General features: G+C 38.4%; 1 protein-coding gene across 1 annotated transcript in view; it reads right to left on the minus strand.

Moving 5' to 3' along the window:
• The window catches only part of ST18 (ST18 C2H2C-type zinc finger transcription factor), a 106,046-nt gene that overhangs the window by 21,610 nt on the left and 60,171 nt on the right, over positions 1-24,265 (minus strand). The window contains exons 10-12 of the mRNA XM_026516483.3: positions 21,989-22,200; positions 13,376-13,621; positions 6,571-6,686 (exon numbers count right to left, since the gene is read on the minus strand). Of these exons, the coding sequence (XP_026372268.2) occupies positions 6,571-6,686; positions 13,376-13,621; positions 21,989-22,200 (574 nt within the window). The remainder of the gene's footprint in view (positions 1-6,570; positions 6,687-13,375; positions 13,622-21,988; positions 22,201-24,265) is intronic.

Raw genomic sequence — 24,265 nt, forward strand, 5'->3', positions numbered from 1 at the left:
TGACATTTTAGATGGGAAAATTGCTGACAATACAGAAACCGATAAGAAATTTAGTTATTAAAGTTTGGGATCAATTTTACCCAAAGCTGGAAACCATCATAGACAATTGCTAATTAACCACCAAAGCAGTAGGCTCTCCAGGCCATATGCCAAAGACCAGGGTCTGTATTGGTGCACTCCACTGTATCTCAGAAGCTGGTCCCATTCTGTGCATCTTATGTGTGTTTTAGAAATAACATAAGAGGATTTGCTTCTATAGTTAATAGATTCCTTGGTTCCTCAGTCATTTATTTTCCTCTGAGGCTGCTCAAAAGTCACTCATTTGGAGTAAGCAGATTGACCCCAGCCTACTCAGTGCTATTTGTGGCGGTGTTAATCAGAGGAAAAATCAGTTACGTCATTCAGGCTTCTGGTTTTCTCTGACATGCTGCCTAAAGTGAAGGCTTATCCATATGTGAAGAATGCCCCTCTGAAGGGACATTTAGAGATAGATTGCCAACATTCAAGATTTTCTGAAATGTCAGCTTCCTGTTCTTTGTTTTTTGTTATTTTCTCCTGTGAGCTACTTTCTAATCATCTTCAGGTGATCTGAAGAAACTATAAGAGTTTGAACATTTCCATCTCTCACAGAGATGTTTGATTTTCAGGGCTTGATCCAAGTTGAATTGCCTAGCTCTTCCCCTACCACATTCCCTAGATGGAATATCAGAAAGGAAAATGTGGAAGCTATACATACATGTAAACAAGTAAAGGAAAAAGAACAATGATTAACATTTGAGCTCAGTTATCTTGCAAGTGCCATTCACCCACTAAGTGGAGAAACGATCTTTTCTGAACACTGTACAACTAGAATATTCAGAGTGTGAGAGATGTGTTGTAATTGCCTGGGAATCCCCATTTTAGAAATACATGGCCACCTAGTGTGCAAAAACAGCACTGCATTTATTTTATTTTATTTTTAAATTTTATTTCTATTTTTTAACTATTTCTATTAATACTGCCAGGAGAGGCAGAGAAGTGCCAATGAGTTTTAAACCAGTCGACTATAAATTAGTCAGGGAGTGAAATAGTTAAGTATGCATTTAATTAGCTGCTAATTACTTTTTTTAAGTTTGGTGGTATAAAGAAGTCAAGGAATAAAGAAAGGATTGGAGACAATGTTGTTGCGGGAAAAGCTTTTGTTTCAGATTCTAATAGCTGGCTTAAATTATAAAGCGTCAATGAAAAATCTTAACCAATAACATGTGCCCATACCAGTTGGGTGAACCATTGCGTAGGTTTGCAAATGAAAGTATTAACACTTAGAGGGGTGCCTGGGTGGCTTTGTTGGTTAAGCATCCACCTTCAGCTCAGGTGGTGATCTCAGGGTCCTGGGATCAAGTCCCTCGTCAGGGTCCCTGCTCAGAGAGAAGTCTGCTTCCCCCCCTTCTTCTGCCCCTTCCCCTGCTTGTGCTTTAAATAAATTTTAAAAATCTTTATAAAAAAAGATAGTATTAACACTTAGAGAAAGGAAACAAGCTGTTTCCTTCAGTGAAGAGTTCCTTCAAACTCTAAGAAAATTTATTCTAATCAACGACATTAAAAAATCCTATTTTGCAAACAGTTTCTGGTAATCAATTAAGGTACATTTATCTGTTAGAAACATAAAGCAGGGGCGCCTGGGTGGCACAGCGGTTGGGCGTCTGCCTTCGGCTCAGGGCGTGATCCCGGCGTTATGGGATCGAGCCCCACATCAGGCTCCTCTGCTATGAGCCTGCTTCTTCCTCTCCTACTCCCCCTGCTTGTGTTCCCTCTCTCGCTGGCTGTCTCTATCTCTGTTGAATAAATAAATAAAATCTTTAAAAAAAAAAAAAAGAAAAAGAAACATAAAGCAAAGCATAATTTTTGAAAAAGGATGACACTGTATTAGGACTTTTACAAAACCAGTGTACTAACACAGGTACATAAAGATCAGCTGTATCCATTGAATCGTTCATCAGTCTGGAAAATGAGGAAAGAACCATGAGGTCTCTATACAGTTAATTTCCTAAGAAGTCATGATTAGATTATATTTCAAAAACTGTTCACAATGTTTTTAGAGCCCTTCCTCTTTTGTATTTGTTTTGTACCAGTGAGAAATGCCCATTACAAACTAATCTCACTTCATTTTTCTGTTCAAAATAGTAATGCAGGTTAATTATCAATCTTTTACACTACATTTAGTTTGGAATGACTCTCACAATGTCCAAAAATCCACCTTCAAAGGATGAAAATTTGCCATTTTTGAAGATATTCAAAGCAATATGAAGAAACAAAATTCATACAAAGATTTTAAAAACTTGAATGATAGCTCCACAGGGAGTAAGTATATGGCTGACCCCAAGCCACTGCCAGGAAGAAACAATGTTCAGTGACATTGAAGCTCTAGTGTGTTCGGTACTCATCTGTCACATTGCTCCCACCTCCAAGTTCTAAAGTTTTTTTTTTTTAAGATTTATTTATTTATTCGACAGAGATAGAGACAGCCAGCGAGAGAGGTAACACAAACAGGGGGAGTGGGAGAGGAAGAAGCAGGCTCATAGCGGAGGAGCCTGATGTGGGGCTCGATGCCATAATGCTGGGATCACGCCCTGAGCCGAAGGCAGATGCCTAACCGCTGTGCCACCCAGGCGCCCCCCACCTCCAAGTTTTACGTGAATATTAAACTCATAAGAGAAGATGATATTTGAGCCAGTAGTGTTTGCCTATGAAATCCATAAAGAATGCAGCCTAAGATTATTTAAAAATTAGTCACATGTCCACACAATAAATCAGTGTTGCACTAGGAATAATTGTATCAAACACTTTCTGTGTGCAAGGCCTGTAACAGCATTTGAGATGTAGTTCCCAATTCATTGTGTAGTTGGGGAAGTAAGAGGCAGTGAAATAAATATTATGTACCAATGGTGTGGATATAGGAGAGAACAAAATCAATGAAAGAAGAACACCCTTGCCTTCCTGGGGCCTCCACTCTAGTTGGGGAGGCAGACAATAGAGAACACAGGCAAGCAAAATGTATGAGTGCATTAGAAGGTGATAAATACTGACAGACAACAGGAGATCCAGAAAAAGGGGATAGAAGCATCAGGGCTGGGGGTGAGAGATGATCGTAGACAGGAAGACCCCTCGGATAAGTAACATTTGAGAGAAGAGCTGAGGGAGGATGAGGACCTATGGCACCCTGCAGATGTCTGTGGCAGAGAGAATAGCAACAGTGAGATCCTGAAGCCTTAGGGGAAAAGCAGGAGAAGAGGTGGCTGGTGGAGAGAGAGGGGCAGGTTCCTGCAGGGAGGGGAAAGCTCATTCCCCGTGGGCCATTGGAAGTGGGTCCAGAGGTGGTGCTGGCCCGGGAGTCCTCAGAGTAGAGATGGTTCTAACACTGAGACCCTGAGGGACTGAGTGTAGACCGAGGAGAGAAGAGGTTCCGTCCGGGACTGAGCTCTGAGACATTCCATCCTTGGAAGGCTGCACAGGAGTCTAAGCAGGAGTGACAGGTGAGGTGGGAAATTGTCCCGAGGTGTGATACCCTAGAAGCCAGGTACAGAAGATAGAGGAGGAAGTGATCAGCTCTGTCAAATCCTCAACCCCATCAAGTAGGGTCAAGAGGACCAAGAAACCACACACAGATGGGTTCCCTGGAGGACTTAGGGGTGGTTTCGGTGGAATGATGAGAATGAAAGCCTATCTAGGAGAAATTCAGGAGAGAAACAGAGGCACACTTTCTTGAGAAGGTTAGCTACCAAAGGAAGAAGAGACAGGGGTCAAGATGAAAGCAAGGTCAAGAGAGATTTTTAATTTTTTATTAGAAAAATTGAAACATAGTTTTATACTGATTCAGAAGAAAATGATTCAGATTCAGAAGAGATTCAGAAGAGATCATATAGATGCTGGTGGCTAAGTGGAAGGGTTACTTTTTGTTAGAAACTCTCATTAATTGGCAGCTTTGAATATATTTGTGCATGAATATACTTTAATATTTCACCATCTATATACAGTAACTATTTTCCTGCATGTCACTCACTCCCTCACTCCCTCATGTGAAACACAACCCAGCCAGGACTATACTGCCTGCTAAGGATATAAGTGTAGAAAAACAACAGATCCTGCCTTGTGTTTGCCTGAAACATCTCCCACCTCTCCTCCTCACTTATCCTGGTGTCTCTACTCCCCTGCCTGATAACTGGAGGTGAAGTGGAGAAGGAACTTAGGAACACCTGCCACCCAGACAATGCCCAGGCCAAGTCGTATCCATAAGGAATTTGTGCGAATCACACTCTAAATTCTAATGACCCACAGTCACAGATCTTCAAGGTTAAAAAAAAATAGGGCCATGAGAGCTGGGCTAAGTGCACAATCTTTGTTCTCCTCCCTGCAGTAATCTGGTGGCAACACCTGCACTGTCCCAGCACACACACTTCTCTGAATTTCCCCACCTTATGCTCCCTTCCTGGCCTCCATTACTTTGTAAGACCTATTTTCCAAAGATTTGTCCAGCATTTTCTTAACCTCTTTGAACTTACAGTGCAAATCAATAATACCAAATGCCCAGTTTGGGAATTGTTTTAGCTTTTTGCTCCCATCAGCACTCATTTTCTTTAGTCATCCTCCTGTATCTCTAAAGGGCCTGGCTTCTGTGTTCTTTGTGGGCTCCTTTTTGCCCTCTCAGGGGCCAGCAGCATGTGCATCCTCAGGGCCTCAGGAACACTCTATCTCTTACTTTATATACTTTCTCTAGTCTCGTGATCTCATGTCTGAATCTCTACATCAGTATTTTATTTTTTTTCACATCAATGTTTTAGATGACCTTCCAGCTTCAGAATAATTTTGCATGATGTTCTTCCTAAAGCACTACACCATTAATTCACTTTCCTGTTTAAACACCTGTGGCTTGCTCATGCAAACCTACAACCAGGCACTCTTCTCAGGGTCCCGTCCTGCTTGAGTCCATGGCTGCACTCTCTGTCTCTCCAGGTCCGGCTGGTCCTCAGGGCTCAGCGCAGGGTCCCTGCTCCCCAAAACTGTGTTCCTGCTCCCAGCCTCTATTGCAACCTTACTAGTACTTACTGCTGCCAGGTGCCCTAGTCTTTAAATTCTCCTGAGTCACAGAATCCTTTGAGAAGGTGATGAAAACCATAAACTCCCTTACCCAAATAATCATTTGCATTAAATGTTATATGGTTCATAGACTCCCTGAAGCACTGACTTGGATCTTCTGGGGTCAGTCAGATTAAGAACTTCTGATCAAAACATAAACATTTCTTCAACTCATTCACCCAATCCAGAAGCAACATTCTCTATCCCTACACCCTGTTCATTTCCTTCAAGGCACTTTCTGGAAGGGCAGAGTTCACTTCAAATTTGTTGCCCCTATATTCCCAGCATCTGACATACACCTCGAACATAGTAGGCATGCAAAAAATAGTTACTGAATAAATTAACAATAGTTCCACTGTCACAGAAAGAATAGCTAAACCCAACTAGTCCTAAAAAGATGTGACTCCTAAAGAATGGATTCTGGATCTTTCACTCCATCATCACAACTGACTTTATAGTATCACTGAATTCATCATCATGAAGAATGTTAAATGATTTTTAACAGAATCCCAAATTAAATGGAAAAATTCCACTCCAAAAAGAAAAAGCTGGCCTCTGCTTTCAAGGAGAATCTATGAGTCTGCAAGAGTAGTAGGTTTTTTGTATCATCCATATGCTAACGATACTATAATTATGTTATGGAAAGAAACATTAACTTGCTGACAGACTTTAGGGACTTGATATTTACTGCAGAATCAAAAAGAAAATGGCTGCCATCTCTATCTGAAACACGTGTAATATTTTTAAAATTTCAATGTAATAATTATTTAAATCCTAATTAAATGTGATGAATTTCTCAAAAAATTTCAATAGAGACATGAATTAATGTACTTCTCTGTTAAAAAATGTGTATGCCTTTAGTGGGCAAAATGCAATAATCCTGCTTAGAATACTATATCTTAGTGGTCTATGCCACAAGTAGTGACACTTAGCACACAATAAAAACATACTATCCACTAGGCATTCTATATATTCTTATAGTTTCCTTAGATTTTCACAATTTCATGAGATGACTGTTGATACTCCCGCTTTACATTTAAGAAAGTGTAGGTTAAAATTAGTTTAAAAGCGATGTCTACAAGACTAGTAAATGGTACTATGGAGACATTGTAGTTCAGTCTGTCTCAGTGGAGAAGAGCACAATGAAAGGTTCTGGTCAGCCGAACAAAACAAAACAAAGCAAAACAAAACACAAACATTTCTAATTGTTTTATACCTTTTTTTTTCAATGATCTCTTAGCATGAAATCATGTCATGTACACTTTTTTTTTTCCATAATCCTCTTAGTTCTAAGCATAAATTTAGGTATGTATGGAACATTTAGCTATTGACTGGCTGAAATTGCCCTAAAACATTCCTAAAGTCAACTATATAAACCACAATATTATTACTCGAGATTTTGAACTTGAGTCTCCTGATTCTAGAATCTCACAGAATATGCCACTGAAGATCACTTACGTGATTAGTTCTTTTTTGAGATCTCTTGCATGGAGCTTGGTTTTAGGGCTTGGTATGGAGGCCTCTCCAGGAAACTTTTTCTCCTCTAAATTTTCTAGAGAGCTCACTGGGTCTTTCTGAAGGAAAAAAAAAAATACAGAAGCACACAAGGCATTAGGATACCCTGGATAGACAACTGTATTTGAAGTCAACAGGGTGGAGTTTGAGTTTTAGCTTAATGACTTAGCTGCAATTCTTCATAGGATTTGTACACAAAATTAATGAGGTAATAAGTATAAGGATATATCCTGATTATTATGGACCTCTATCCTTGATGAAGAATAAAAAATTACAATTCATGGGGACACCTTTAAAAGTTCACATTTTGGCAAATATAAGAACAGAGGCATTTCTTGAGCTATATAACTAATACTTTTCAGATTCTATTGTATAATGAATGTTTCCTAGAGAACATAGGAATAATTCTTTATATACACAGCAGTTATCGGTAAGACGAAATATTGCAAAAATGAAACACAAATTTTTGGACAAAAAAGAATAAGTAAATTTAGGTTAACAAAATGTCCTTTCTAATATACAAATAATTAAGATTTAAATTGTTTGTTTAAATATGTAATAAGTGGTCCACAATATTTAGCCATTGAATTTTATTTTTTCTCGATAATTGCTTTTATTCTCACATCACTCCCTATTTTTCTTAAGTTACCTCTTTTGCTAAGTTGGTATCTTGTAATGCTTTAGTCATTGGATGGAATTTCTTGCTGGATTATCACTAATTTTTGTGGCTTTTTTTAAAGCTTAGTACTGATCTTGATTTCATAAGGAAGATTTAGTAACCCTATCATATAATTTATTTACCATCTGATATATTATCTTACAGAAGACTAATGATGGTTTTCCTCAATTACATAATTAGCTTACTTACAACTTAAGTTTATATCCAGTAAATATAATACTTCCTGGATTTAATATTAAAATCAGATTAACTAATACAGAAAACTGTATTCTAATTCTCAAAAGTACTGATCTCTTTAAAATGAGAAAATTATTTTGAATTATTCAGGTAAATCTCATTTAAATTAAATGGATATGAAAATGTGATGGCAAAGTATAATTTTAATAATCTTGAATCTACACTCAAAATCAATGGAAAAACAAAATACCTGGGTTTTCTGCACCAAGGAAATATTCTACCCCTTGATCTCAGTCATAAAGGCAATAATTTTTTCATTAATTATTTGGGTAGCAATTCAGTTGTTTTCCACAAAACCATACAGTGGTAAATACATTGGTAAACCATCTCAAGTAACTCTATCTTCATGTCAAATTAATAAAACCTGGTTTGGTACAATTTCTTTCTTCATATTATTTATAGTCCTAAGTTGTTCATTTTTTAAAAATTGGTATATGCTTGAAAATAGTAGGAGATAATAGTACACCACTTTAAAAAAAGGAGAAATGGGTGCTTGATTATAGTTGCCCTTTAAGATACAAAGAGAAGTGCCACTTTGATGCTACATCCATGGAATCTGCAGCAAAATAGATGAATGGTGTTTCTCCCTTTCAAGTTTTATAGTATAAATGCCTAACATGAAGCAATTCCTAATTAGAAGACCTTAAACCTGATAATGCCACCATCTATTCCATTTGGTGCTATCTGGATTTCACCCAGGTAGTGTTTTCTGCTACAATTTATAAATGTCTTGGCTTTTTGAAAGTAGATACAAATGCTAAATCCAATATTGTCTCAGTGTGGAACAGCCTTTGTTTTTCTGTTTAGATGCTAAATTATTTTTTTAAATGGCATACAGTGAAAAAGAGCCTTTTATTATTTTCTTTATGATAAAATTAAGAACAAAGTATTCCTAAAGGCATGTACATTTATAGATGAATATATAAGGTTTATCAGCTATTGTTTGACTGCTCAATCTATATATTATGGAAGACAAAGGAATAAGGGATTTTGAAAGAAATCATCAATTATGAAAATTTAATTATTATTGTAACTAAAACATAAAAATAATATTTGCAGAATATATGGTATTTAATTTGGTATAGTAACATGTGGTAATGTTTTAAAAGGATAATTTCACTGGATATGAGCTTTTAAATATTTCGTGGGTTCTTGTAAAAACTATGGACTCGTATGCATGCAATTACATCATGAAATAATTGTCTTTTCCCCTTTTCTTTGCTCTTTGCCTTTAGCCCAAGAAACCCGTAGAGAGCATATGTACTAAAATACAGGTGACCATCACTGAAAGAATTCTTATTTTGTTTCACAATCACTTTATATTAGATAAATGTTTAAACAGCACCCAGTAAAAAATTAGCCAATGTCATTTGGAAGAATTTTTTTGAAATTTAAAATATAATTTAAAAAAATAATGGCTTTATCTTGTCGATATGTAAGAGAGACTTTGGCATTTATGTGTTGTGTTTAGAAAGTATATGGATGCAATGAAATTCCTTTAACGTACAGATGGAAGTTTATATAGATTTCAGTAAAGACCAGAACATAATGGTAACATGAATAACAGATAATAGCATCTGGCACTTTTAACATTTGAAGCCCTGAAATCTTTGGAGAACTGACAGTTGAATGGAATTGACAGCCCTAGTTATTTCTCAGCACTTTCCTTTCGAGATTTTTTGAGTTTTTTCCAGAATCAGGATTTTTTTTAGGGGGCATCTGGACAGGCTATTTCACTGAGAGAGACAGACAATATTTTCTGAAAATTACCACCAAAATTAAGCAACTGTTGTGCATATGAACTAGATAACAATGAATTAGAAATAATCACTCCGTTTGTGTGTGTGTGTGTGTGTATGTGTGTGAATGTGGTGTGGGGCAAGGGTGGAGGTGCCAATGGGAAGGACAGGGTATCAGATAAGGAGCCGACCACTACCCGGTCTTCAAATATTCATAGTATATTGCCTGGGCCGAGTGCTGCATCCAGGTGGGGCTCACTGGAAAAGACAGGCATGGACCACTTCCCATGACTGGTTTTTGTGGTCGTGTCCTGTAGATCATGGTCAGGGTAGGTCTGGTCCTGCTGCCCTGGGAAGCACTGTAGACCACTGTTGGTTCCCCCGAGCCTTGCCAAGCACCATTTCTTCTTCCTTGTCTTTTTCCTTTCCCTTTCTAATTGTCCTCAATATTCCCTAGCTGTTGCCACTTTTTGATGTGCTGTTTAATCTTTTCTTTCTCTCCATTCTTTCCCTTCTCCTCTTTCTTCATTTTAGGGAAGCCCAGGCCCATTTCTTAATTTCTATAGGACCAAGGACCAACACCTTAACCTCCTTGAGCCCCAATTTTCTCCTCCAAAAACTTTGACAATAATCCTGTTTTTCATGACTGTTAGGATAATGCGACACTGTGTATAAAGATCCCTTATCTTTATTTTTACTGAATTCAGTGTCCCTCTGCTACCTTCACAGCGAGGATGTTGAATACAATCTATTTTTTAAAAATAATAACTATCAAGTACCACAGTTCTCATTTATAAGATTCAGAACAGGGCAATAAATACTGTCTATTTATAGATTACCTCAGTACAGATGAAGGCACAAAGAAGGAGGGGTGAAAAACTCTTTTGGGGAGTTAACAGTGCTTCAGAAGCACTTTTCTGTGAGGGTGTCCCCATTACGTATGGTTTCCCCAGGCAATGAATCTCTCATGGTCAGATCACTGTGACACTAACAATTAAGCTTAAAAAATATTTTGTTAGGGTGCCTGAATGGCTCAGTTGGTTAAGTGAGGGACTCTTGATTTAGGCTCAGTTGTGATCTCAGGGTATTGAGATCAAGACCAGCATGGGGCTCTGTGCTGGGTATGGAGCCTGCTTAAGATTCTCTCTCTCCCTCCATCTCCCTCTGCCCCTCCCCGCAAGCTCACGTGGGTGCACTCTTACAAAAAAAAAAAAAACAATTTGTCAACTCAAACCTAGGGCAAGCACTTTGACTCTAGGAACTTACTTAGCATCTTCAAAGTCCTCTTCTGTCATTCTTAGTGACACTGAATCTACACATAGCTTCTTCCAGATTTCAGAATGCTAAGGTTGCAAACTGTAGCAGTAAGAGTCTGTACTGTCAGACCTGGAGTAAGTAAGCCATTCTGAAAAGCAGAAATCTAATCTAACCAAATCCATTTTCCCCATGAATTTGCTGGGAAAGAAAACACTGTCACAGATACGTAAGCTTTAGATAAGAGCACAGTGCAGTTGAATCCATGAAGCTGCCAAGGTGAATCCAGATGTTTTTTGGAATTATGCAAAAAAAAAAAAAGGAGATTGGAAATAAAGAAAATATTTGTTTATGAGACCTCATTTTCTGGCTATCTGAGTGATAAGAGGTATAGCCAAGGAGGTTCCTGAGGTACTTACTAGACCTCCAAATGGGAGGAGTGTCTCAGAATATGAGTACTTCGTTGACATTGTTGCCGAGGCCAAAGATTATAACCAAGATAAAACAATACAAGAGACCCTAAAAGAAAATAAGAACTCACTTAACACAAATTTGCTTCATTACTACCTCCAGACTGAATCAGTATGTCTGACATTGGAAGGAAGATGTCTGGTGATTGTTGCCCGTGGTCCATTTACAGCAGTCACAAGAGTGGGGACAGAAAGTCTAAGTCCCACCTTGCACATGACACTGAGATGCTCCCAAACAAAGTGGGTTTTATCCTAGTGGGATTCGTCCAAGAATAGGGGCACAGTTACGCTTACTTTGTAAATCTTCATGTGACATGAGACTTCTACTGAACCTCCATCAACAGATCTTCTAACTAGGATTAGGTTTCCTTTTGGTGGTGTGGAGTGGGACATGCCATGATCCCATCGACTATAGGACTAGCTGGGGATGAAACAGTTTTATGAATGAGAGGGTATTCCCTTTCTCTGAAGCTGGCTTCTGCAGAGTGGGATTGGATCAACAATCTTGATCTCATTGTGATTGTGCTTCCCAACAACCTGCACTGCTTCCTTACCTCCATTTCAGACCAGTTGTGCAAAATGATCAGTTAATGTGAATACTGACAGATTTCCAGATTACAAAAATAAACAGAAGTTAGGTGTAACTTCTGTTGCCTTGCACAAGTTCAAAATAGCAGGGCAGAATGTGGTGGAGGGAAGAAGTATGTATTCACCCATCTGTGGTCATCACTTAAAGGAAACCAGCTTCTAATACTTTGCAGGTATTAGTTTTATAATGATCAGAGTCAAACATATATTATTTTTAGAAATGATTCTTCTAAAATAGTGTTATGATAGATTAACTAAGACCATCCCTAAGTAAGCGAGGCAAATTTTGTAAAGCCAAGCAGAATAAAATGACTAAGACTAGCATGGCAGAATCAAATCAGAAACTGCTGTTGTGTGAATTCCATTCCCACTTCTCTGTGTTGGTGTCGGTGGTGGTGACACAGAGTCTGCCTTGCCTTGGATCCTGGGGGATCCTCCCGGAACCCACCCCTGACCACTGTGCATAGGGTTGACATTCCTTTTTTTCTTTATTGTGTGCCTGCTCGTGCTATTCCATTTGTCACTGTATTTGGTTATCTGTCAATGTTCCTACCTACCGAGCATACATGTTGGGGAAGTTTGTCCCATTTGGTGCTGCATCCTTGGGACCTATGTTACTGCCTGGACAAGGAGATGCCAGGGAAAGTGTGCTGAAGGAAGCCAGGAAGGAAGGAGGGAGTAAAGGAAGGAAGGAGGAAAGGAAAGGAATAGGGAAGGGAGAGAGGGAGAGAAGGGAGGGATAAAGGAAGGAAAGAAAGAAGGAAGAAGGGATTGAAGAAGGAATGAAGGAAGTGAAGGAGGGAGGGAGGGAGTAAGGAAGAAAGGAAGGGGGCTTGGAGAAACAACCCAATCTTGTGATGACTACTGTTTATGTCAACTTATGCTCTGAGATGTTAAAGCATATGCTAAAAACAAATTAGTTTTCCCCCCCAAAACTTTCTGAAATTCAAAAAGATGAAAAGGTAGTACACCCTTCCAAAGACAGTGGCTATTTTATTTCTTTAAACATACCAACCAGCAAGTATCAACAATTTTCCTGACGCAAAGCAAAGTGAATCACTAGTGTAACAATTAGGGTCACATTTGCAATGATACAGAGTCTAAATGATGGAGGTTTCTGGTCATGAATTCTTTTGGAAGACATTAAGTCATGGCTAATCAGACTAGGCCAGTTGGCTCAAACTATGGAGATGAAGGCTTGATGAACCAGCAGTCACAACATCTGGCTACTCCAAAGATAACCAAACACACAAATGCATCTCCTTGACTTTGGGATTGATACGACCTGGACACCCATGATCCAAATACCTCAGCCAATGGCTCCATACGTAGATACGCTAACATAGTTCCTTCATGAAACCAAGGCAAGGAATTCGACATGATTCTTACTCATCCCTGATTTGATTTCATTTTCTACCCTCTGGTTCAGAAAGAATTAGTAAGTTGGCATTTCAGCGTTGAGTGATACATTGCACCTTACAGGCTGCCGTATCTGAAGGGATGGCTAATATAACCTCTCATGCAATGAACACAATTGCAGCCCTAACGGGGATCAAATTCACTACAGTGACATCATTTAAGCCAAGTGACAGGAAAAGTTGGATTCATTTATCAGTTTCTGATGAAATTTAAGATCATCACTTTACCAAAATCTAAAACAAGGTGCAGAATTATGTATTACCTAAATAGGAATACAAGAAGTAATGTAGGAGGAAAAAGCTAAGAATACTCTCCAATCATGCTCTGTCTTAAATTTAGTGATTGACATATTGAAACAATACCTCTTTCTCCTCCTCTGTCTTCCCATGAGTTTTGCTATAGTTGATAGGAGTATCCCAGCCCTCTTGATCACAGAGAGCCTGATAGAATGCTGCATTGACCAAAATGCTGCTTGTTTTGAATGGGGAAGAGGAAGGAGTTGGAATAGAAGTGTTAGAGGAAGTTAGGGGTGCAGCTTTGTCCAGGATTCGATTTTTTTTCAGGCTTAAGTCCAATGTGCCATTTTCATCCACTTCTATCTCGGCTCCCTGGTATACAATAGGAAACAGAAAAACATTTAAGCAGTTTGCAGTTATAGCCTAGCCATGTGGGGCTTTTAAGGGATAATTTTAAATGCAAGCTTTTATGTAAGTATATCTGATTTAAAATCTAGCTTTCTGATTTGCTTTGGTTAATGTCCAATTCTTAGGCAGACTTTTAAGAGCAGCACCATTAGTGAGCTTCGTGTTTCTGGGTTTAAACAAAGTAGAGCCTAATATAAATAAGACATTCCAAATGCTAAATGTATTGGCTAACCCTCTTTTATATATATATATTTTTTAAGTTTAGCTTTAAATCTCCTTTTCTGGCTTGCAGAATTATCACTCTCAATTCATCATTTTGTAGCATTAACACTTGAGTTTATAAAAAGGCACAGCACTACTTCCCAGCTCACCCCCAATATAGTATTAATGTAACATGAATATATACAAAAATAACCAGCTGCAAGAGAATTTTTATTGGAATATTAGATTAATATGAACGTGACCTTTTCCCTTGGGTTACTTGAACTAGAAAAGCTTTGTTAACTTGCAGGGAGGGGGGCGGGAGGCAGACAGGGCAAACCATTGTTGATTCTGGGGGCCTTCAGGTAGCAGCTGCCATCAGGACTGCTTGGGGGTAAGTTGTACAGTGAAACTTCAGAATAAAAGTGATTCTGTTGCAGACACTTAGTAGGAGACTTAAAACTCACTAGACCTCGCAGCATTTCTCCTTGGGATACCTTTGGCTATCTTTCTGTTGTTGTTGTTGTAGTTTAAAGTACAAGGCCCCAAAACTGCCCACACGCTCTGGATCTTTTAAAGGATACATGCCTACGGACGGCCCCTGTGCTGTCACCAACTGTGGACACTGCCATGCGGTAGGACTCAGAACACGGGAAGAGCTCGCTTATCTTTTTCCTAAGTGGGTCAGATAAATACCTCTCTGTATTTTCACTATCATCCATCAGTTCACAATTAAATCTTGGACAACGTCTCTGCTCTTTTTCCTTTTGGCTGGCAAAGCAGGAGTCTCTTTGAATACGTTAGCAAGATCCCTAACGCATATGGTAGCCAGTTACGTCCCCGGGGGGATTTATTTTAACTCCCCATTTACACTCTGCCTTCCCCCTCCTCAACAGTTGCCGCTGAGGGCTGAGGTTTGGGCCAAAGTAGCTGCGCTCCAAAGGCTCACTGCTTGCACCTGATTTGGAAAATAAGGCCCCTCTTCTGTTTGCCTGTTTCACCTGCAAAGTTCCTATTTTCAATCTCTCAGCCTCTGAGGTAGATACGCTTTATTATATTTGTGGGAGGTAAATGTACTTCTAATATGTTTGCACTAAGATGCTTTGGCTATATCTTTCTGTCCTTTTTAGTAAATAGTTTAATCTCCTGTGATAGTTTTAAGCCCTGAATTTGACAGTACAGCTTATCCGGGATAATAACTTAGTAACCACAACATCTTATGCCATCTGTATAATATCAAATACGTTTTTATACCAGCATTAATAAACCTTAGTTACAAAAAATCCAAGATATTAACCATATCAGTGCCATGTGCTCTCTCCGTGGTATAACAATGTATTCTGCCATGAGCACATCAAAATAATTCTTGGCTTCATAGCTGATATGTAACTGTAACAATGAAACAGAGCTATAGTAATCAAGTTTAATGGCCAATGTAAAGTAAAATGCTAAATATTGTAGTTGCTGACATTTTTCATTAAAAAAAATAAAAAAAACTTGGGTTAAGACTGCACAACCAACATTCACATAAAATTCCAGACCTCTGTGACAGATGGCTTAGGAAAAAGAAGCCATGTGACTGGGCTGCAGAGTTTTATAGTGCAAAACCCATAAATAGTGCAGATTCGATCTCCCTGAAAAAATATCAACTATTCCAAGACAACACTAATATATATTTTAGTTTTTGCAGAAAAAAATTCCAAATAATAAACAAAAAAATTAGAGATTCTCAGAGTTGTTATGATTGTACATCTTGAGTAATCGTGAGCTGATTGGGGGGAAAAAATCACTCCTAATGTTTAAAAGAGGAGCTCTTGTATATCCCGCGCCCCAGCCGGCTGCTCTGAGCACCTGACTTGACAGGGAGAAAGCACGTTTGGGCAGCAGGGTACAGATGGGCTTTAAGTGAGCGCACAGATGCATTCAACAATTACACACAGTATCAGAGAAGGGTCCCTTTCTGCCCATAGATGGGTGGATCACACGTTTACTGCATGGATTTTTTATTCAGAGCTGTATCAATAGACATCACTTCTCTCTGTGCTTGAAACTCCAAATGGCAGCACACAAAGGAGGGGGTGATGGGAGAGGCCACAGGAGCAGGAGGGCATAACATTCAGCTGACATGGACCCCCACCGCTGACTTCCAGCATTCTGATTTCTAAAAGTGCCATTCGGCATTCTGGATCCTCATTTTAATCATTTAAATTTAAATTTAAAGGGTTTTTTTTGAGGGTAGACGTAGGTCTAATACTATTCACGTACTTTCCAAATTAGGGCCAACATCAAGGACCATCACTTTCAGCCACTTTTGAGGTACCGATGCCATGTATGAAGTATTTATTAATTAAATTATTGAGAAAGCACTTAACGTTTTCAAGCTTACATATTTTGGGGAAAAGAAAATTGAAAAATATACTGTTCCTGCCTTCAAGAAGCTTATGCTATACATAAAGGAGATTGTTAGTGAAAGGTAATTTAATAAATATAAATTATTATTCAACTGAAAGTTGAAATAATTATTTGTTATATAATCCTTATGTGTACCATAAAATGAGAAGTGATTCAGATGTCTGCCAACAGAGAAATGATTAATGATATTATGCTACATCTATTTAATGGCACATTATGCGACCAGTAAAACAATAATTATGAGGATTATGTTACAACAAGGAAAAGACATCTATTACGGAAAGCAGGAAACAACCTGGCATTCCTATTACGCCTACAACCAGGGAAAAGGGTAGAAATTTGTTTCCTGAAGAACAAAAGGAAAACACAGAAATTGCTGTACTTGTATTTAGAACATAGTCTTAAGGCCAGTCTCCAATATTTTCCAGGCAAATGACAGCGTGATACTGTTTTAACAATTACACATTATACATTCAAAGATGGTAATGAATTAAAGATAACTTTGCCTTAAAGTTCTACTGTGAAAATTGCTAACTTTCAAAACATAGATACAACAAGATACCACTGTTCTCTGTATTTGTCAAGTTTTCTACTAACACAAGAGGGTTCGCCCTCCATCTCTTCTTTGTTGACTTGGGTAACAGGAAGTGCAAAAATTAAGTGTCCCTCAGCTTACGTTTCTGCTGTAATTAGCTTCTGGTTTTCATCTTCCGACTCACGTTCTTTCACTTTTGCTTCAGGGTGATTTGTTTGGGGAGTATCTTTTCTATATTGAAAGCTATCTGAATATGTTTTCCAAGTAGGCAGAGTATCAACAATAAAAAATGAAATTAAAGTATCTTATTCCTACCAGATAGGAATTGAGTATTAAAACAGTTAAGTTCAGAGTATAAACTTGTGAAATTTACTCAATATAAATAGAATGATGGAATTCAGGGGAGAAATCAGGTCTGATACAAGGTTTGAAATTAAAATTAAATTTATAACCATTTTCCAAAAATCTTTGTCTGAGATTTGGAACCAAAGTCAGTGAAAATTCTTAAGTTGGCCAGCAGTCTATATTATACATGATGTTAATAAGATCCTTAAGAACATAAGAAGTTGGACAGGTATGAATCAAAATTTCAGTTCCAAGAGTTATAGCTGTGCCAGTCGGAGAAAATTATTTAATGTCTCCATACTACTATTTCTTCATCTGCTAAATGGGATGATACCTGCTTTACAAAGTTTCTGGAAGGATTAAAAAATTAATATAAGCAAGTGCTTATTTACAGTGCCTGGCACATAGTAGGTGTTCAATAAATGACAACTTATAATAATAATAACAATAACAATAATAATATAATAGTATTTGATTGGGTTTTCAAATGCCAAAAGAGACATCCCTATGCTACTGTATGCAGAGGTAAAGAGAGAACTATTAAATATATACACATATATCAGTTGGTTTCTTGTGATCTCTCTGACCCAAGTCTCTCGTAACATTTCACTCAAAATATATGGTATAATCTGACATGATATTAAAGTTACTGAAAAAGGCTGCTTTTTGATTTTAACCATCCTAAGAGCCATCAGGCTATTTCTGATATATGGCAACAAGGATGGTGAAGTGTTATCATGTTGTTTCTAGGCCTTATTCAAGCACAAAACAGACTTTGAACTTTAAACATTTCAAGCAAGTGTCAGTTTTTTGTTTTCTTTTAAGGCATACTGTGCATATGCCACTTTGTCTAAACAGGTGGGGAAAACACCAAAACAAACAACAGAATGCTTGGCAAGCAGAAGTGATCAGGATAAAGATAGACCGTGTGCGTGTTCCTACCTCTGTTGTGGAGGGTAGGAGGAAGGAAAGAAACGGGGAGTGTCTCCAACACGTGCTGGCACGTGTTTTCAGGGGCCAGAGGACAGTGTTCAGTAAACTCGTCAAACCCAGAATGCTCATTCTATGCCTGCCACCTGTTTCTACTGAATGCTGTGCTCATAACGGCAGCAACGGTGGCCAGATGAAAGCGGTGAGTGTTTGAAGTTGTGGCCCATGAACGTTTTACAAGCTCATATTAATACCAGATTAAAATGAAGGACATTATACCAATCTTAGAACCAATGAACGTACTAGTTTCAGGAGAGGGCTCATACTTCACGCAAAATTAACCATAACCATTATGACATACACTAATATTGATATTACTAATTTTTTCTTCTGACTTGGTTCCTTAAAGAGATCCTTAAAGCAACATACAGGTGATTTTGGTGGTGTAGATGTGTTGTGTACATGCTGGATTGTATTTTAACAAACTAATAATTCCTTTTAGGATCTACTTTCAGGATATAATGGACACGTTTGGGCAGTGGTGGGCCATGTTAGCACTGATTTTCTCAAAATGGTGTTGGGAAAGGGTCCATGAAGGAAGTGTTTCAGTGTTGGGTAGAGAGCCACACAGGGCTGGGAAACTTTGGAAGGGGAACACTGTAATATCCATATTGTCCTACATTGTTTTTAGACTGTGTAGTAACTCAAAGTTCTCTTGCCTCTCTGAAGACAGCCTCTGTTCCCATTATTTTCCATAATAGGGATTTTGCAAATCACGAATTTAGATCTCCCATTAAACTCAGAGTCAGTTGTAGCATGTAGCACAAAAAAGATCTGTGTTAGCCCCAAGAAGGGGGTATGGAGGCAATTTCAAGGTTAGTGTCCTTTGGCTTGATTTCAAAAGGGTCACGCCCACATGTGACAGCCTGATCTGTAATTTGTTCTCCTTTTGGGCTCTTTAAGCAATGACAGAGAAGCTCATTCCATCAAAGAAAGGATTGCATGGAGGCAGAAGGAAAATGAGAAATCTGCCCTCACTCAAGTTCTAATCAAAGCCACCCATGTCTCCCCTGGACATTAGAAATGTCACCTCTGAAAACATAGTTCTCTACCTGGAACAACCATTTCTTTTTTTCTGCTTCACCCATAAGCTCCTTGAAGGCAGGGTCTGTGACAGGATCTAACGTGCCTTGGGCAGTCCAAATCTCACAGACCATTTGGCTAGAGAATCAGGCTAGTATTCAACGGGGGAAGATCGTTTATATATAGTTAATCCTATATGAAGTGAAGGGCACAAAGCAAAGTGCAACACTGAATAGAAATGGCCTGAATAGCTCTATGTCCATTCTTTGGAAAAAGAATGGTAGTGCTGGGCGCCTGGGTGGCACAGCGGTTGAGCGTCTGCCTTCGGCTCAGGGCGTGATCCCGGCGTTATGGGATCGAGCCCCACATCAGGCTCCTCTGCTGTGAGCCTGCTTCTTCCTCTCCCACTCGCCCTGCTTGTGTTCCCTCTCTCGCTGGCTGTCTCTATCTCTGTCAAATAAATAAATAAAATTAAAAAAAAAAAAGGGCCTGCATAGGGCACTGTTTGATCAGAGGCCATTTTTCAGGGTTACTTACTTTGTCTTTTTCTCATTTTTTGCTACAATAATTATTGTTAAAAAAAAAACCTTTTGAGGTTTTAGGAATTTATGAAGTTTTCTTTTATATTTAGAACATAGGATCCAACTAGAACAGAATTCTGCAAATTGTTACCATTGTGTGAGAATGCGTGCCTGGAAGAAGGGTTCTGCACAAAGCGACACTGTAGGGTGCCATATTTATCCTATTTTAACCACCGCTATATCACATGAGATCATTTTGGTGGGAAAATGGCTTTTTAAACTGCTAATGTAACAAACTCCTTCTAAAAGTCGATGGGTACACTCTCTGTCTCTTCCACCCTCCTCATCACATCCAAGGTTTGGTTTCTGCAGTTAAGACTTGGTTGGCTGTACGGACGCTGAGACACACAGGGCAGTTCCTGTCACCCTGGGCGGGAGTATCCGCTCCATAGAGCAACTCTGGCACACAGCGTGCTCCCGATAGGAGTGTGAGAATAGACGCAGAAGTCAATTATTTGGATTTTTGGAATGTGCCAACTTAACAGTCACGTTTCTGACCAGAAGGTGTTCAAGAAAACAACAAAACATACATTGATAAGGGAAAACACCCTCAATTTTTGGTCATCTTTGTTTGATTCATTGTTTGGCTCCAGCAACTATTAGAACATGGAGAATATAAAGGTTAAAGGCAGAATTCCGGGGAAAAAAAAAAAAGAATAAAACTACCTATGCAGATGGAAAGCACTTATTCCACAATCATCTGATCAAATAATTAAAGTAGCAAAAAGCATTATAATAGCAGTCCTTTTAGTCTCAAAGGACACCCTTAACAAACAAGTAATATAAAGCTTAAGAAGGAAGATATTTTAGTATTACTCCAACTAGCTGCCTATTAGAATGTCCCTTTAAAACGGAGAAATGTATTCAGGTTTTAACAAAAGGAATAAAAATAAATGAAAGTAGCATTGTAAAGCACCCTAAATCATTCGTTGATGTAAATAATTTCTGACCTGAATTCCTTTGAATTTGGAGAACTCAGTATTTTCTTCATAATTTTCAGGGGATGCGTTTTTCTTTGTTTAAGAACCTCATTTGTTTAAAAATTGTTTTTGAGTGGTTTTTGGCCACCAACTCTTCCTGGGGTTTACTTGGCTCAGATTTGTCCAGAAGCTAATTCTGATTCTTCTGTCAAATGCTCGATGGCACCGCGTTCCCTGCTCTCCTGAAGGCCTGGCACAGCACAGGTGAGCAGCTGACCACACCAGGGATGGGGCTGCGCTTGCAGGGAAAAGAGAGCTATCTACTCTAATCACCTGAGTTTCAGGGTTAGGGTTTAACCCAGGAGATCTCCCACTTAAAGCAAGGGGAAAAATCTCTTCTCCAGATAAGCCTGGGCACTTTATTTCAGCTGGCTTTAGCCATTTAGGTAGAAAATAATTTCTTTTCACTGAGCTCTTTGTGTAGATGGGAGTTACAGGCCCCTGCTGACTGAAGGGGCAGCTTTTACTCTCCCTCTGAGGATCTGAGGATTGCTGCTACTCTGCAGCCTGATAAACCCCTCCTCCTCAAAAGGGGAGACATGGAAGATCTTTGCTTTTTGTTGTTATCAAGGTATCATAAACATGGATGTCTTCCTCTCATTGTTAGTCAGGGAGGAGAGGTTTATTAAAGAAACGTGATTAATTTCATGGGACTTAGAAATGTGGCATCTTCATAAACTTCACAGAATTTGATTTTGGATTGAATGCCCTGAGTTCTCAAAAGTCCCCCTGAACCATCTCTTGTATTCAGGTTTTACTGTGTCCTTTGAGAATACTGCAGCAACTGAGACTATCTTGCTTTATACAATAGTAATGCGTGCAATAATAAAAATCTCATGAGTCAATTTTGCAATTGTTTTACAAGTCACTGTGTAGTCAAACATTTCCTACCATCTTTGATTTGCAGACAGCAAAAAGCTTCCATTGTTCAGATTGATTTTAATGGCAAGCTTCTTTCTTGTGTGCCAAGGTTCCTGACACAAAGGTAGGTTTGATGTCTATAGATCTCCCCAACCAGGCTCCATCACTCGTTTCTGCCCAGCCTTTGGTATACTGCCTTCAAGAACAACACTCCTTCACTCCTCCTTGAAGCCACAAAACTCATCCCTGTCAATGTTCCTCTGAGTCCTTTCCTAAGATGAGGAAGGGATGTGCTTTGGGGATGGGGAGCGGCATGGTAGTGAATGTGGTTAGGAACATGAAAGGCAGTTTATTCTCACGGTTCAGTCACTGGCCCACCCTCCGGGCTCTTGGACTGGCCTACCTTGGCATGCAGACTCTGTGGTTTGTTGGAGAGGATGTCTGCAGCTTCCCTGCAGCGGGTGGAAAGGTTCAGGATGGCAGCAGCTGCTGCTATGTGGGTGTCTTCACTACATTGACCGTAGCTATAAGAGCTGGCACGGCAAGGGCTCTGTGTGTGGGCGCCTGCACTAGGCAGTCGATTAGGAAATTTCCCTGGATTTGAAAAATGCTTTGCTGTTGAAGAGAGATTTGATTAGCAATTGCATGTACGTGTTTTAGTCATTAAATAGATTTGTTTTGAGATATAACTTCTTACATTAAAATATGTTAAGAATAAATTAAAACATGATCCATTATCTATTGGTACACTCAATGAAGGTTATTCCAATTGGTTTTCACAGAAGTTCACAGATCAAATGATGCGATGGCTGGGGAAGAATGTCTATTCTCTTAATATATTTGTATTTATACTTCTTACGGTAAAAACTCTATAACTAATGTTATCGGGCAGGTGCACTGGCAGCATTCGTGGCAAAAATTACAGATTGAAACTACACTGGCAAAACCCATCAGGGACTACAGAGGCTTAAGGCTTGTATATCTATGAGCTGTGTATGTGTGAAGACCAGTAATTCCAGTAGAGGAAAAAAAATGCACCCTTTTGACGTTTGTTTTCACAGTAACAATTTATAGTTAGACATAGAATTGCATTTTTATTCCTTGAAATGCAGGTTTGTTTTGTGCTTAAACCAGTAGAAGTTGTTCTTAATGTCCCACTAGATGGAACTAAACAAATGGCAGAGTCTTTAATGAGCTAGCATTTTGCATAGTTAGGTAGAGCATGATGAGTAAAGGACAGAGAAAAGGTTCTCAGGGTGAGCAGAAAGGCAATTTAGTTATCAAGGCTGAGTTTCTGCTTTATGTTCCTGTTGTGGCACCAAGGCATTACTGAGAGAGAGAGAATTATCCATATTTCTCTTCACACTGGGTGTTTGTAAACATCACTCAAGGTTATGGGAGAAATACCCAAGATTTAAGTGGGATAATATAAAAGCATTTAGAAACTTATTTTGCTGCAAATATTGTTTATTCTAAACTTTGATCATTATTTTTCATGAAGCAATTTAAAACATTACCAAATGTTATTCCTACAATTATGAAAATATAAAAATGTGACTGAAAGTTTGCATTTTCTGTATATGAGTATATAGAATGCTCTTAACTAGCTTTACTTGAATTAAATATATATGTATATATGTGTGCACACGTGTATATTTTACGTATATATAATAGAAAACATTTTGCACGTGTGCATGTATAATTTTTTTCCGAATCTAACAGGTTGTCAGTGTTATGTTGGCCGAACCCTATTTTTGGTAAGAACAGATATAATATCTTTTGGAATACAATGTACATGTTGTTAATGGGCCAACTCTTTTCAAGTATGTTTATCACTGCTAGGTTTTATATAACATTCTAGTTCTTTGAAAGACGTGACCAACATCACAGAGTAAGTCCATATTATGTGTTCCTAAGAGCACTCGGTCTAGGTCTGGAGGTATGAGATCAAAGGGATTCCATGGATTTGCATGTTGTGAAGAATCCATGGTCTACGGAGGACTCAAATGCGGGAATTATTTTACTACTTTCCTTATGATACCATAATGCAGGATTCATGCCTAGGTTTATCCCAATGTTCACTCTCTTACCTTTTCATTAGACTATTCAAGGACTGTAAAACACTTCAAGAAATGTGTTAGTAAAAACACCAAGTTGTATCTATTATAGCATCTTTGAGTTATGACCTCCTATATGGATGTGTTACCATTAGAGTATTAACACATTTTCAATACTTCTATATTAATTCTTCAAAATATGGATAAACATCTCCATAGTCACACGTATTGCACCTATTGTAAAATCTTGATTACTAAACTGTGAGTTTCTTCCGAGACTTTTTACTTTTTCTCTCTCTTTCAGTCTAAATGCTTTCGCTGATTTAAGTACTACTTTAAGTAGTATTTCAATGTTTTACCTGTTAAATTTCCATAATTTCAACATGAAACAAAATTACTGTATTGTGATGACTATTACAGTTTTCATTAATCCCAATCCCAGCTAAATGTGAATTAAAATTTTCTTTAAAATTACTGTATTTCGATTCAAAAAAATGGCATGATATTTGGAGAATAATTGACCCATTAACTATTCACCATATTCAGTGTAACTTCATGTAAAATCAGTAATACTGATCAATTTATCATTGTTTTCCTTATTTTATTTCACTGTGCAATATATT

This window comes from Ursus arctos, unplaced genomic scaffold (assembly GCF_023065955.2).
Source record: "Ursus arctos isolate Adak ecotype North America unplaced genomic scaffold, UrsArc2.0 scaffold_6, whole genome shotgun sequence".
NCBI lineage: Eukaryota > Metazoa > Chordata > Mammalia > Carnivora > Ursidae > Ursus > Ursus arctos.